The sequence below is a fragment of the Mobula birostris genome, chromosome 6, assembly GCF_030028105.1.
Source record: "Mobula birostris isolate sMobBir1 chromosome 6, sMobBir1.hap1, whole genome shotgun sequence".
In the NCBI taxonomy this organism is placed as follows: domain Eukaryota; kingdom Metazoa; phylum Chordata; class Chondrichthyes; order Myliobatiformes; family Myliobatidae; genus Mobula; species Mobula birostris.
Genome location: NC_092375.1, coordinates 38,113,006 through 38,127,036, shown reverse-complemented (window position 1 = coordinate 38,127,036; position 14,031 = coordinate 38,113,006). Strand labels below are relative to the sequence as shown.

The following is a 14,031-nucleotide window of genomic DNA, read 5'->3' as shown; positions in this document are numbered from 1 at the left end:
AGAATAGGGGAAAACACAATGGGTAGTAGAAGGAGGCGGAACCAAGAGGGAGGAGGTAGGCAGCTGGGGGAGGGGGCAGAGTGACATAGGGATAGGGGAAGGGAGGGGGAGGGAATTACCGGAAGTTGGAGAATTCTATGTTTATACCAAGGGGCTGGAGACTACCTAGACGGAATATGAGGTGTTGCTCCTCCAACCTGAGTTTAGCCTCATCACGGCAGTAGAGGAGGCCATGTATGGACATATCTGAATGGGAGTGGGAAGCAGAGTTGTGTTGGTAAAACACAGCGATGACTTACCAGCTGTAAACAAAACTACTGTCCATTAATCACACTTCTTCTGGAAATCAGTCACTGCAATCAATAGCCTGTAACTTTCCTTTTGGAGCTGAGCTTTTAAACTGCCTGTACAACCTAGTATTTTTGTGTTGTAAACTGAAGTCTCAAAGGTACAAAGGTGTTTCAGAGGTTAAGAGAAACAATTAATTGATAAGGAAATGGAAAGAACATTGAAGACCAATCTAACAAGAACAAAACCAGATCAAAACTTTCTGTGGGAAGACTTCACAAAAGTTAATGTGGTCCTTTACAGTCTTACACAGAATAAATTATGAAGACAAATCAGAATGTCGGGTTGAGTCCCTGCATCAGAACTGGGAGACCATAAAACATAGGAGCAGAATTAGACTGCTTTGCCCATCAAGTCTGCTCCAGCATTCAATCACGGTGAATGTATTATCCCCTTCAACACCACTCTCCTGCCTTTTCCCAACATCCAGCAAAGGTGCTGCGTGGCATGCACGGGCCGAATTGAGGGGGCAGGCCCCAGACCTGAGAGTGAGGAATGGGCCAATGTGCGGCCATTGCTGGAGCAGACTTGGAGCTGATTCAAAGATTCAAAGCAGCAGATCTGAGATGAGGCAGAGTCGAGACAGTGTTGCCCAGGCCCGAGAGCGCGGAATGAGCTGAAGTTTAATCAATTTAAGTGTGGTCCAGATTGAAATGGTGATGGTGTCGGGGCCAGAGGAGACGGACGGGCCAATGTTCAACTTGCTGCTTAGTGAGGTTACTGGTCTCTGAGCTGAACTGAGGCTGCGACCTGCAACTAACAGGCTCCTGGATCGGCTGTGACTGACTTCATGGCTGTGAACTCACACGAGCTTTAGTTCTGAATGTTACTGGGTGTTTGACTGTCTTTTTTAATGGGCTTCTTCGTTTTTCGGAGACAAATTTCAAGTTTGTAAATAGCATACGTACTTCAATAATAAATATATTTTGAACTTTGAATTCTATCATATTATAATGACTGATACCAAAGGGTTCCTTTACCTTAAGTTCCCTAATCGAACCTGGTTCACTACACAACAGCCAATCCAGAATTGCCGTTCCCCAAGTGTGCTCAGCCATAAGCTACTCTAAAAAGCCATCTTGGAGGCATTCTACAAATTCCCTCTCTTGTGGTCCAACCTGATTTTCCCATTCTACCTGCATATTAAAATTCTCCATGACTGTTGTAACATTGCCTTTTCTAGACCTTTTCTATCCCCCATTTTAATTTATATCCTATACCCTGGCTGCCGTAGAAAGGCCTGTACAGAAATCCCATCAGGGTCTTTTTACCCTTGCAGTTTCTCAACTCTGCCCACAAGGATTCTACATCTTCTGATCCTATTTCTAATGATCTGATTTGATTTTTCACCAAAAGAGCCACCTCACCCTACCTGCCAACCTGCCAGTCCTTGCGATACAAAGTGTGTCTTTGGATGTCATGGCTGAGGATCATAGTGGTCTCCTTTCAGCCATAGCTCAGTGATCTCCACAACGTCATACCTGTCAAACTCTAACTGCGCTACCTTATTACGTGTACTGCCTGCATTCAAATATAACACCTTCAGTCCTGTTTCCATCACCCTTTTTGATTTTGCCCCCATGTTACACTTCAACTCATCCCACTGACTGAAATCTTGCCCTATCATCTGTCTGTCCTTCCTTTCAGTCTCACAGCACACTGCATCTACTTGTTTATCAACTGCCCCATCCTCAGCTCTATCACTCCAGTTCCCACCCCCTGCAGCTCTAGCAAACCTGCCCACAAAGATAATTGTTCCCCTCAAGTTCAGGTGTAACCCATCCTTTTTGTGCAGGTCATACCTTCCCGGTGACACCTCCCTGCAACGGTTCTTCAGCCACTCATTCACCTATACCAACATCCTATAACTGCCCTGACTAGCAAGTGACATTGGAGGTCCTGTTCTTTAGCCTCTTCCCAAGCTCCCTATACTCACTGCACAGGACCTGTTCCCCTTTCTACCTATGTCATTGATGCCAATATACACCATGACCTCTGGTTGTTCACCCTCCCTTCTGAGTATATTCTACAACCACTCTGAGACATCCTTGACCCTAGCCCTTGGGGAGGCAACACGCTATCCTAGTGTTTCTTTCATGGCCACTGACCTTGCCTCCACAACCCTCTATGTTGGAGATTTCCTAGAATTCACCACCCCCTAAAGATGGAAACGTCTCCTATCTCAGTCCTAAATGTCTTATATTTAACCCAAGATCGTGACTCTAGATTCTACAAACTCCTGCCCTGTGATATATCCTCCCTATATCCAGCCTGTCAGGAATCAATAAATTTCCACAAGCCCTCTTCTCAGTCTTCTAAACCCTTGGGAATAGAGGCCTCGATAATCCAGTCCTTCCTCATACAATATCCTGCCATCCACCAATCAGTATGCTGAATTATTTGATGCATTGACACATGTAACTTTCCCTGGGTAAGAAAGTTGAAACTGAACACAATACTCAGATTATGGTCTGCATGTGTACATCCTGAGACTAATCATAGAAAGAAACAAAAGTGTAGGCTTTTGTTCTAAACAGCCACCAAAGAAGCATTCTACCAACATAGTTCTATTTACGCAGCTGCTGTCCAACAATACAGTCTATCAGATAGCAATGATTCACAGTCCCTTGTGCACTCTGAAAATCTCTTGAAAGTAATAGAGTGGTGCTATCGGTACTCACCTCACAAAGTGCTCAGAATTAATTGACAGAACCAGTGAAGCAGCCCAAGTGAACTTGCTGAAACCATCATCCCAGTCTTGACCCTCCATTTTAGTCCAAGGCTTTCAGTAGGTACATGGAGCTTAGAAAAGTGGAGGGCTATGGGTAACCCTAGTAATTTCTAAGGTAGGGACATGTTCGGCACAACTTTGTGGGCCGAAGGGCCTGTATTGTGCTGTAGGTTTTCTATGTTTCTACTTTACTCTCAAGTCAGATCATCAGGAGAGCTTCCCTACTTTGGATGCTGGCATCTGATGTCTTAATGCAACCTCTTGTTAAATAGGAAAGTATGTTCAGAGTACAAATGGAGTTTGATATTTTTTATGCTAGGTGTTGTAACAAAAACAGTAACCAGGAAAACTTGCATTGTATCATGATTCTTCCTGATAATTGGTTGATATAGAATTGTGTAATCATTTGAATTTATTTTTCATATTTATTTTGTAGCCAAAAGAAAATACTCCAATGATTCTCAGATATATGCCCACTAGAGATACGTGCAACAAAATGATCTGCTGGAGGTGTAAAATGTGGATGTTGATTGTTTCATCAGTTGCAATATTAACCGCAGCCATTATCATCATTGTAATTCTCAGTATAAGTAAGTAAAATACTTACTTTTATTGCATTTAATTGAATTGTTCTTATCACTGAAGTGGTACTCACTGAGAGCAAATAATTCGATATGTTAGTACATAGTCTATAAGCCTGGAATGGATTTTGATCCTGTTTCAACATTTTCTTGACATTAATGATTTGAAACACCTCAAATAAGATGAAGCACTATTATTGCTTTCTTAACTACAATTTAAATGTTGTAGTAGTTCTTTGAGCCCATTGGAAACTGGAGGACGGTTACAATCACAACCTTAATCACTTACAAATATTCTCACTAGTCAGTTTTTATTGTTAGAAGTAAAATAAAAGTTGGACTGATCTATGGCAATTGATCTGTTGCAGTTTATGATGTATATGTGATTTGAAGAAATAGGTAGCAAGTTTCACTATGAAATTATCAATGACATTAGGTGGAAGATGTTTCTTTTTATCTAGTTTTGCCCATCCCATATTCCTGAGAGAATATCCTGACATAATTATATTGCTTTAAAATATCAATTTTTCTAAAGAAGCTGCCACTCATTGTGATTTCCTTCAACATTAAATTCCTTACATTTCTGCAAGGGCAGAATAATTTAGAGCTCTTAAATGTAGCTGTTATTTAGATATTCACTGGTTGTCGGTGGCTTTGTAAACTCTCAGCACAAGGAAACTGAATATGTTACCTTAAATTGTCTTATACTTTACTTATACTTTATAAGTATAAACAATTGGTACTAGAACGTACAATCATCACAGCGATATTTGATTCTGTGTTTCCCACTCCCTGGATTACAAATATTAAATATTAAAAATAGTAAAAATTAGTAAATATTAAAAATTTAAATTATAAATCATAAATAGAAAATAGAAAAATGGAAAGTAAGGTAGTGGAAAAAAAACCGAGAGGCAGGTCCGGATATTTGGAGGGTACGGCCCAGATCCAGGTCAGGATCCGTTCAGCAGTCTTATCACAGTTGGAAAGAAGCTGTTCCCAAATCTGGCCATACGAGTCTTCAAGCTCCTGAGCCTTCTCCTGGAGGGAAGAGGGACGAAAAGTGTGTTGGCTGGGTGGGTTGTGTCCTTGATTATCCGGACAACACTGCTCCGACAACGTGCGGTGTAAAGTGCGTCCACGGACAGAAGATTGGTTTGTGTGATGTGCTGCACCGTGTTCACGATCTTCTGCAGCTTCTTTCGGTCTTGGACAGGACAACTTCCATACCAGGTTGTGATGCACCCTAGAAGGATGCTTCCTATGGTGCATCTATAAAAATTAGTGAGGGTTTTAGGGGACAGGCCAAATTTCTTTAGTTTTCTCAGGAAGTAAAGGCGCTGGTGGGTCTTCTTGGCAGTGAAGTCTGCTTGGTTGCACCAAGTCAGGTCATTTGTGATATTGACCCCGAGGAACTTAAAGCTTTTGACCTGTTCCACTTGTGCACCACCGATGTAAATTGGGTCGTGTGGTCCGCTACTCATTCTGAAGTCAACAACCAATTCCCTCGTCTTGCTGACGTTGAGGGATAGGTTATTGTCTTCGCACCATGCCACCAGATTCTTAATTTCCTTTCTGTACTCAAACTCATCATTACCCGAGATACGGCCCACAATTGTTGTGTCATCAGCAAACTTATATATTGAGTTTGATGGAAACTTGGCTACACAATCATGGCTGTACAGTGAGTACAGCAGGGGGCTGAGTACACAGCCTTGTGGGGCACCGGTGCTCAGAGTGATTGTAGAGGAGAGCTTGTCCCCTATTTTTACAGCCTGGGTCCTGTCTGTGAGGAAGTTGAAGATCCAGCTGCAGATGTGAGTGCTAAGACCCAGGTTCCAGAGCTTAGGAATCAGTTTATTTGGAACGATGGTATTAAAGGCAGAGCTGTAGTCAATGAAAAGGAGCCTTACGTATGCGTCTTTATTCTCCAGGTGTTCTAAGGAGGAATGTAGGGTGAGAGAGATGGCATCTGACGTTGACCTGTTGCTCCGGTAGGCGAATTGCAAAGTGTCGAGGTTGACCAGTAGGCTGTGGTTGATGTGTGCCATAACTAATCTCTCCAAGCACTTCATAGCAATTGATGTCAGAGCCACAGGTCGACAGCCATTCAGGCATGCCACCTTGCTCTTTTTCGGCACTGGGATTATCATTGCCTTCTTAAAACATGAGGGGATCTTGGACTGAAGCAAGGAACAGCTGAAGATGTCAGCAAACACTCCATCTAGCTCACTTGCACGGGCTCGGAGAACCCGTCCTAGGACGCCATCTGGGCCCGTCGCCTTCCTTGGATTTATCTTCAGGAAGGCCTTTCTAACGTCCTCCTCGGTGACGATGAATCTCGATGCCACCAGGTCCGCTTCATCCGGAGGGAGCGGGACGCTCCTCTTCTGTTCGAATCTTGCGTTGAATACGTTAAGTTCGTCAGGAAGAGAAGCACCACAGTTATTGATATTCCCAGCCTTTTCTTTGCGCCCAGTGATCTCATTTAGACCCTGCCATAGTCTACTGGCATCCCTTTGGTCAGCCTGGGCTTCCAACTTGGCTCGATATTGCCTCTTGGAGCCCTTAATGGCTTTCCGGAGTTCACGCCTGGATTCCGTGTAGCGACTGGTATCCCTGGACCTAAAAGCCACAGCTGTAGCCTTTAAAAGGGACTTGACCTCATAATTCATCCAAGGTTTCCAGTTAGGGAATACCCGGATCATCTTGCGAGACACACAGTCCTCCATGCATTTCCAAATAAAGTCCGTGACAGCTGAGGCATACTCATCAAGGTTAGCTGCCGAGTCCTTGAGTACTAACCATTCCACCGATTCAAAGCAGTCACGGAGGACCTCATCCGTTTCCTTCGTCCAACGCGACACTACTCTTGACACCGTGACCTCCCACTTCAGTTTCTGTTTGTAAGCCGGGAGGAGGAGTACGGCCTGATGGTCCGATTTTCCGAAGCGAGGTCATGGGACGGAACGGTAGGTATCCTTGACTGCTGTGTAGCAGTGGTCAAGTATATTCGGGCCTCTAGTGGGGCAGGAGACATGTTGGTATAACTTTGGCAGCACCTTTCTGAGGTTGGCCTGGTTAAAGTCCTCGGCTGTAATGATAGCCTGATCTCAAGTTCACTGATGTTGGCATACATTATACTCAGAGCACACTCCACGTCCGCCTGGGGGGGAATGTAGACTGTTGTCAGTATGACCGAGGTGAATTCTCATGGCAGATAGTAGGGACGACACTTCACCGACAGGTGTTCCAGGTCCGGGCTGCAGGAGCTTGTCAGTGCCACTGTGTCCGAGCACCACCCAGTGTTGATCAGTAAGCAGACACCACCTACCTTCGTCTTGCCCGAAGACGCTGTGCGGTCCATCCGATGGATCGAAAATCCCTCCGGTTGAATGGCACAGTCGGGGGTGGCAGGGGAGAGCCAGGTCTCAGTGAAACAGAATACACAGCAGTTCTGCATCTCCCTGCAGTAGGTGAGTCTCCCTTTCAGATCATCCACCTTGTTCTCTATGGCTTGCACATTAGCTAGTAGGATGGAGGGCATAGGGACCCTGAAGCCCCTCAGCTTCAATCTGACCAGCAGCCCAGCTCTTTTCCCACGCTTCCTCAGTAAGTAGTGCATCTTTCCAGATTTCCATCGATGCAGTGTGTTGTTGTCAGCTCTTTGAGGCAGGTGGACGCGTCCCGCGGTCACGTTGTCGTGTGCTCTGGGTCGCTCCAGCTAACATGGGAACCAGCATCATGGTAATGCATGATGAGGGTGATCAGGCAAGCAACGGGCATATTGAAGAATGAAAACTAGATTGGAGAAGAGATAAGAGAATCTGCAGATGCTGGAAATCTGAGCAACACACGCAAAATAATGGAGGAACTTAGCAGGCCAGGCAGCATCTATGGAAAAGAGTACAGTCGATGTTTCAGGCTGAGACCCTTCAGCAGGACTGGGAAAAAAAGATGAGGAGTAAGGAAGTGGGGGGAGGGGAGGAAGAATGACAAGGTGATAGGTGAAACTGGGTGGAGAGGGAGGGGTGAAGTAAAGAGCTGGGAGCTTCACTGGCTGGAAAAGGGGCATTCTGATAGGAGAGGACAGAAGGCCATGGAAGAAAGGAAAGGGGCGGAGCACCAGAGGGAGGGGATGGGCAGGTGAGGAAATTAAGCGAGAGAGGGAAATGGGAATGGGGAATGGTAAGGGGATGGGGAATTACCAGAAGCTCAAGAACTCGATGTTTATGCCATCAGGTTGGAGGCTACACAGATGGAATACAAGGTGTTGATCCCATTCTGACTTGTCAGTCCTTGGCCTTCCCTACTCCTCTACGCGATGAGGAAACACTCAGTTTGGAGGATCAACACCTTATATTCCATCTGGGTAGTGTCCTGAAGATTCGGATTTATTTCTCTTGAATGTAATATTCCTGAATAATTTTTGATAACATCTTTTCCTGTCTAGGAGCCACTCCGCTGGATGACGATTTCATTGATCCAAACCTCAAAATCCATGGAACTCCCCGATATTATATTGGAAGCATAAAAATATCCAATTATTCATTTACACCTGGACTAGTGATCCCCCAATCTAAAGACTTATACTTGTCAAAGACATTAAAAAATATGGTAAGAGATTGAAAAATAGTTAATCCTTTTAAATGAGAAAATATGAGGTAGATGCAGCACAAGATTGTTTTCTCCTATTTTACCGTCTATTTTCCTGTGACAGAAACAGAAAATGCCAGTGACAGTCAGCAGTTTAGATCTGAAGGGGAAGTATTTCAGCTCCGAGATTCATCACTGGTTTCTCTTTTGATAGATGCTGCCTGCCCTGTTGATGGTTTACATCACTTTCTGTTTTATGTCAGATTTCCAGCTTCTACAAACTTCTGATGTTCATCTTTGTCAATATGCTAATGAAAATTTACGGGGGAGTACATATAACTGTATGCTTGATTATGGTCATTTACTATATATATATTTAAAAAAAACAGATTTTAATAATTTGATATGTTTTATTATTACAATTTAAAACAAATACCTTACTTATTGTATTCAACCTTCCTGTTTTTTCCACTCGGTAGTCCCTATTAAGAAATAACTTCAGTCCAATAATCCAATTAAATCTTCCACACAATAAAAGATACTGCAAGCTTCTGATAACACTATGATATGAAACTCAAGGCTAATGTTCCCATGTCTTGGGTAACATACACAAAATGAGGAGTCTCAGTCCAAAATGTTCCTCTCCATCGATGCTGCCTGACCTGCGGAATTCCTCCAGCATTTAGTGTGCGTGGCTTTGGATTTCCAGCATCTGCAGAATCTTTTGTGCTTATGTTGCCATATCTGCAAGCATACTTCCACCACAACTGAAACCTTTGCACGTTGCCATTTTGACAGCAGACAATATTTCTTAACATTTAATATGAGGATTCGTAACAGCTGTGCAAAACAAATGTCTACTCATTCAAAAGTGTATTACCTGAAACCTTGCTCTCAGCTCCAAAACTCATTGAGTTAAATTCTAGGACGAGGGAGATGTCTTCCTTTTTTAAAGAAAGGGGCTTCCCTTCCTCCACTATCAACTCTGCTCTTAAACGCATCTCCCCCATTTCACGTACATCTGCTCTCACTCCATCCTCCCGCCACCCCACTAGGAATACGGTTCCCCTGGTCCTCACCTACCACCCCAACAGCCTCCGGGTCCAACATATTATTCACCGTAACTTCCGCCACCTCCAACGGGATCCCACCACTAAACACATCTTTCCCTCCCCCCCTCTCTCTGCATTCCGCAGGGATCGCTCCCTACGCAACTCCCTTGTCCATTCGTCCCCCCATCCCTCCCCACTGATCTCCCTCCTGACACTTATCCATGTAAGCGGAACAAGTGCTACACATGCTCTTACACTTCCTCCCTTACCAACATTCAGGGCCCCAAACAGTCCTTCCAGGTGAGGCAACACTTCACCTGTGAGACGACTGGGGTGATGTACTGCGTCCGATGCTCCCGATGTGGCCTTTTATATATTGGCGAGACCCGACGCAGACTGGGAGACCGCTTTGCTGAACATCTACGCTCTGTCCGCCAGAGAAAGCAAGATCTCCCAGTGGCCACACATTTTAATTCCACATCCCATTCCCATTCTGACATGTCTATCCACGGCCTCCTCTACTGTAAAGATGAAGCCACACTCAGGTTGGAGAAACAACACCTTATATTCCGTCTGGGTAGCCACCAACCTGATGGCATGAACATCGACTTCTCTAACTTCCGCTAAGGCCCCACCTACCCCTCGTACCCCATCTGTTACTTATTTTTATGCACACATTCTTTCTCTCACTCTCCTTTTTCTCCCTCTGTCCCTCTGAATATACCTCTTGCCCATCCTCTGGGTCCCCCCCACTTGTCTTTCTTCCCTGACCTCCTGTCCCATGATCCTCTCATATCCCCTTTTGCCAATCAGCTGTCCAGCTCTTGGCTCTACCCCTCCTCCTCCTGTCTTCTCCTATCATTTTGGCTCTCCCCCTCCCCCTCCAACTTTCTAATCCCTTACTCACTCTTCCTTCAGTTAGTCCTGATGAAGGGTCTCGGCCTGAAACGTTGACTGTACCTCTTCCTAGAGATGCTGCCTGGCCTGCTGCGTTCACCAGCAACTCTGATGTGTGTTGCTTGAATTTCCAGCATCTGCAGAATTCCTGTTGTTTGAGTTAAGTTTCTTCGCCATCATTTCCAGATCACTCCATGCTGTTACCATTCACATTTGACTAGTATTTTCTGATGTGCTCCTTTGATCCTCTGCTTTTAGCTTTCCATGAATTAATGCAACTCCAAAATTCTGAGAGGTTGTAAACAAAACCAAAACGTCAACGTTAAATTAGAATCAGAATTAGATTTAATATCACCAGCATACGTCATGAAATTTGTTTACTTTACGGCAGCAGAACAATGAAATACATGATAAATAAGTACAGAGAAAAATACTGAGTTACATTAATTATATATATTTATTAAATAGTTAAGTTAAAAGAGGTAGTGCAAAACTAACAGAAATGAAAAAGTAAACAACAGGAATTCTGTAGATGCTGGAAATTCAAGCAACACACATAAAAGTTGCTGGTGAACACAGCAGGCCAAGTAGCATCTCTAGGAAGAGGTGCATTCGACGTTTCAGACCGAGACCCTTTGTCAGGACTAACTGAAGGAAGAGTGAGTAAGGGATTTGAAAGTTGGAGGGGGAGGGGGAGATCCAAAATGATAGGAGAAGACAGGAGGGGGAGGGAGGGAGCCAAGAGCTGGACAGGTGATAGGCAAAAGGGATACGTGAGGATCATGGGACAGGAGGTCCTGAAAGAAAGACAAGGTGGGGGGGGTGGACCCAGAGGATGGACAAGGGGTATATTCAGAGGGACAGAGGGAGAAAAAGGAGAGTAAGAGAAAGAATGTGTGTATAAAAATAAGTAACAGATGGGGTACGAGGGGGAGGTGGGGCATTAGCGGAAGTTAGAGAAGTCGATGTTCATGCCATCAGGTTGGAGGCTACCCAGACGGAATATAAGGTGTTGTTCCTCCAACCTGAGTGTAGCTTCATCTTTACAGTAGAGGAGGCCGTGGATAGACATGTCAGAATGGGAATGGGATGTGGAATTAAAATGTGTGGCCACTGGGAGATCCTGCTTTCTCTGACGGACAGAGCGTAGGTGTTCAGCAAAGCGGTCTCCCAGTCTGCGTCGGGTCTCGCCAGTATCTAGAAGGCTACATCGGGAGCACCGGACGCAGTATATCACCCCAGCCGCTTCACAGGTGAAGTGTTGCTTCACCTGGAAGGACTGTCTGGGGCCCTGAATGATGGTAAGGCAGGAAGTATAAGGGGTGATATACTGCGTTGAGGTGATATAATGCGATGAGGTGGAGGATAAATGTGTGGCTGAGAAATTGGAGTAGGGGGCAGGGATTCAAGTTTTTGGATCATTGGGACCTCTTTTGGCGCAGGCGTGACCTGTACAAAAAGGACGGGTTGCACTTGAATCCTAGGGGGACCAATATCTTGGCAGGGAGATTAGCGGGGGCTACTGAGGTGACTTTAAACTAGAATGGTTGGGGGGTGGGAATCAAATTAAAGAGGCTAGGTGTGAGGAGGTTAGTTCACAACAGGGGGATGGGAACCAGTGCAGAGAGACAGAGGGGTGTAAAGTGAGGGTAGAAGCAAAAAGTACTAAGGAGAAAAGTAAAAGTGGCAGGCCGACAAATCCAGGTCAAGCATTAAAAAGGGCCACTTTTCAGCATAATTGTATAAGGGCTAAGAGAGTTGTAAAAGAGCGCCTGAAGGCTTTGTGTGTCAATGCAAGGAGCATTCGTAATAAGGTGGATGAATTGAAGGTGCAGATTGTTATTAATGATTATGATATAGTTGGGATCACAGAGACATGGCTCCAGGGTGACCAGGGATGGGAGCTCAACGTTCAGGGATATTCGATATTCAGGAGGGATAGACATGAAGGAAGGGGAGGTGGGGTGGCTTTGCTGGTTAAAGAAGAGATTAACGCAATAGAAAGGAAGGACATAAGCCGGGAAGATGTGGAATCAATATGGGTAGAGCTGCGTAACACTAAGGGGCAGAAGACGCTGGTGGGAGTTGTGTACAGGCCACCTAACAGTAGTAGTGAGGTCGGAGATGGTATTAAGCAGGAAATTAGAAATGTGTGCAATAAAGGAACAGCAGTTATAATGGGTGACTTCAATCTACATGTAGATTGGGTGAACCAAATTGGTAAAGGTGCTGAGGAAGAGGATTTCTTGGAATGTATGCGGGATGGTTTTTTGAACCAACATGTCGAGGAACCAAATAGAGAGCAGGCTATTCTGGACTGGGTTTTGAGCAATGAGGAAGGGTTAATTAGCGATCTTGTCATGAGAGGCCCCTTGGGTAAGAGTGACCATAATATGGTGGAATTCTTCATTAAGATGGAGAGTGACATAGTTAATTCAGAAACAAAGGTTCTGAACTTAAAGAGGGGTAACTTTGAAGGTATGAGACGTGAATTAGCTAAGATAGACTGGCAAATGACACTTAAAGGATTGACAGTGGATATGCAATGGCAAGCATTTAAAGGTTGCATGGATGAACTGCAACAATTGTTCATCCCAGTTTGGCAAAAGAATAAATCAAGGAAGGTAGTGCACCCGTGGCTAACAAGAGAAATTAGGGATAGTATCAATTCCAAAGAAGAAGCATACAAATTAGCCAGAGAAAGTGGCTCACCTGATGACTGGGAGAAATTCAGAGTTCAGCAGAGGAGGATAAACGGCTTAATTAGGAAGGGGAAAAAAGATTATGAGAGAAAACTGGCAGGGAACATAAAAACGGACTGTAAAAGCTTTTATAGATATGTAAAAAGGAAAAGACTGGTAAAGACAAATGTAGGTCCACTGCAGACAGAAACAGGTGAATTGATTATGGGGAGCAAGGACATGGCAGACCAATTGAATAATTACTTTGGTTCTGTCTTCACTAGGGAGGACATAAATAATCTTCCAGAAATAGTAGGGGACAGAGGGTCCAGTGAGATGGAGGAACTGAGCGAAATACATGTTAGTAGGGAAGTGGTGTTAGGTAAATTGAAGGGATTGAAGGCAGATAAATCCCCAGGGCCAGATGGTCTGCATCCCAGGGTGCTTAAGGAAGTAGCCCAAGAAATAGTGGATGCATTAGTGATAATTTTTCAAAACTCGTTAGATTCTGGACTAGTTCCTGAGGATTGGAGGGTGGCTAATGTAACTCCACTTTTTAAAAAAGGAGGGAGAGAGAAACCGGGGAATTACAGACCGGTTAGCCTAACGTCGGTGGTGGGGAAACTGCTGGAGTCAGTTATCAAGGATGTGATAACAGCACATTTGGAAAGCGGTGAAATCATCGGACAAAGTCAGCATGGATTTGTGAAAGGAAAATCATGTCTGACGAATCTCATAGAATTTTTTGAGGATGTAACTAGTAGAGTGGATAGGGGAGAACCAGTGGATGTGGTATATTTGGATTTTCAAAAGGCTTTTGACAAGGTCCCACACAGGAGATTAGTGTGCAAACTTAAAGCACACGGTATTGGGGGTAAGGTATTGGTGTGGGTGGAGAGTTGGTTAGCAGACAGGAAGCAAAGAGTGGGAATAAACGGGACCTTTTCAGAATGGCAGGCGGTGACTAGTGGGGTACCGCAAGGCTCAGTGCTGGGACCCCAGTTGTTTACAATATATATTAATGACTTGGATGAGGGAATTAAATGCAGCATCTCCAAGTTTGCGGATGACACGAAGCTGGGTGGCAGTGTTAGCTGTGAGGAGGATGCTAAGAGGATGCAGGGTGACTTGGATAGGTTGGGTGA

General features: G+C 44.6%; 1 protein-coding gene across 2 annotated transcripts in view; it reads left to right on the top strand.

Annotated features, from left to right (window-relative positions):
* LOC140198950 (suppressor of tumorigenicity 14 protein homolog) overlaps positions 1–14,031 on the top strand; it is a 119,149-nt gene that overhangs the window by 3,896 nt on the left and 101,222 nt on the right. For both annotated transcript variants that reach the window (XR_011886298.1, XM_072260251.1), the window contains exons 2-3: positions 3,516–3,669; positions 8,114–8,277. Coding sequence is in view for 1 of the 2 variants with exons in the window: in XM_072260251.1 (XP_072116352.1) it covers positions 3,516–3,669; positions 8,114–8,277 (318 nt within the window). In the remaining variant the exon portion in view is untranslated. The remainder of the gene's footprint in view (positions 1–3,515; positions 3,670–8,113; positions 8,278–14,031) is intronic.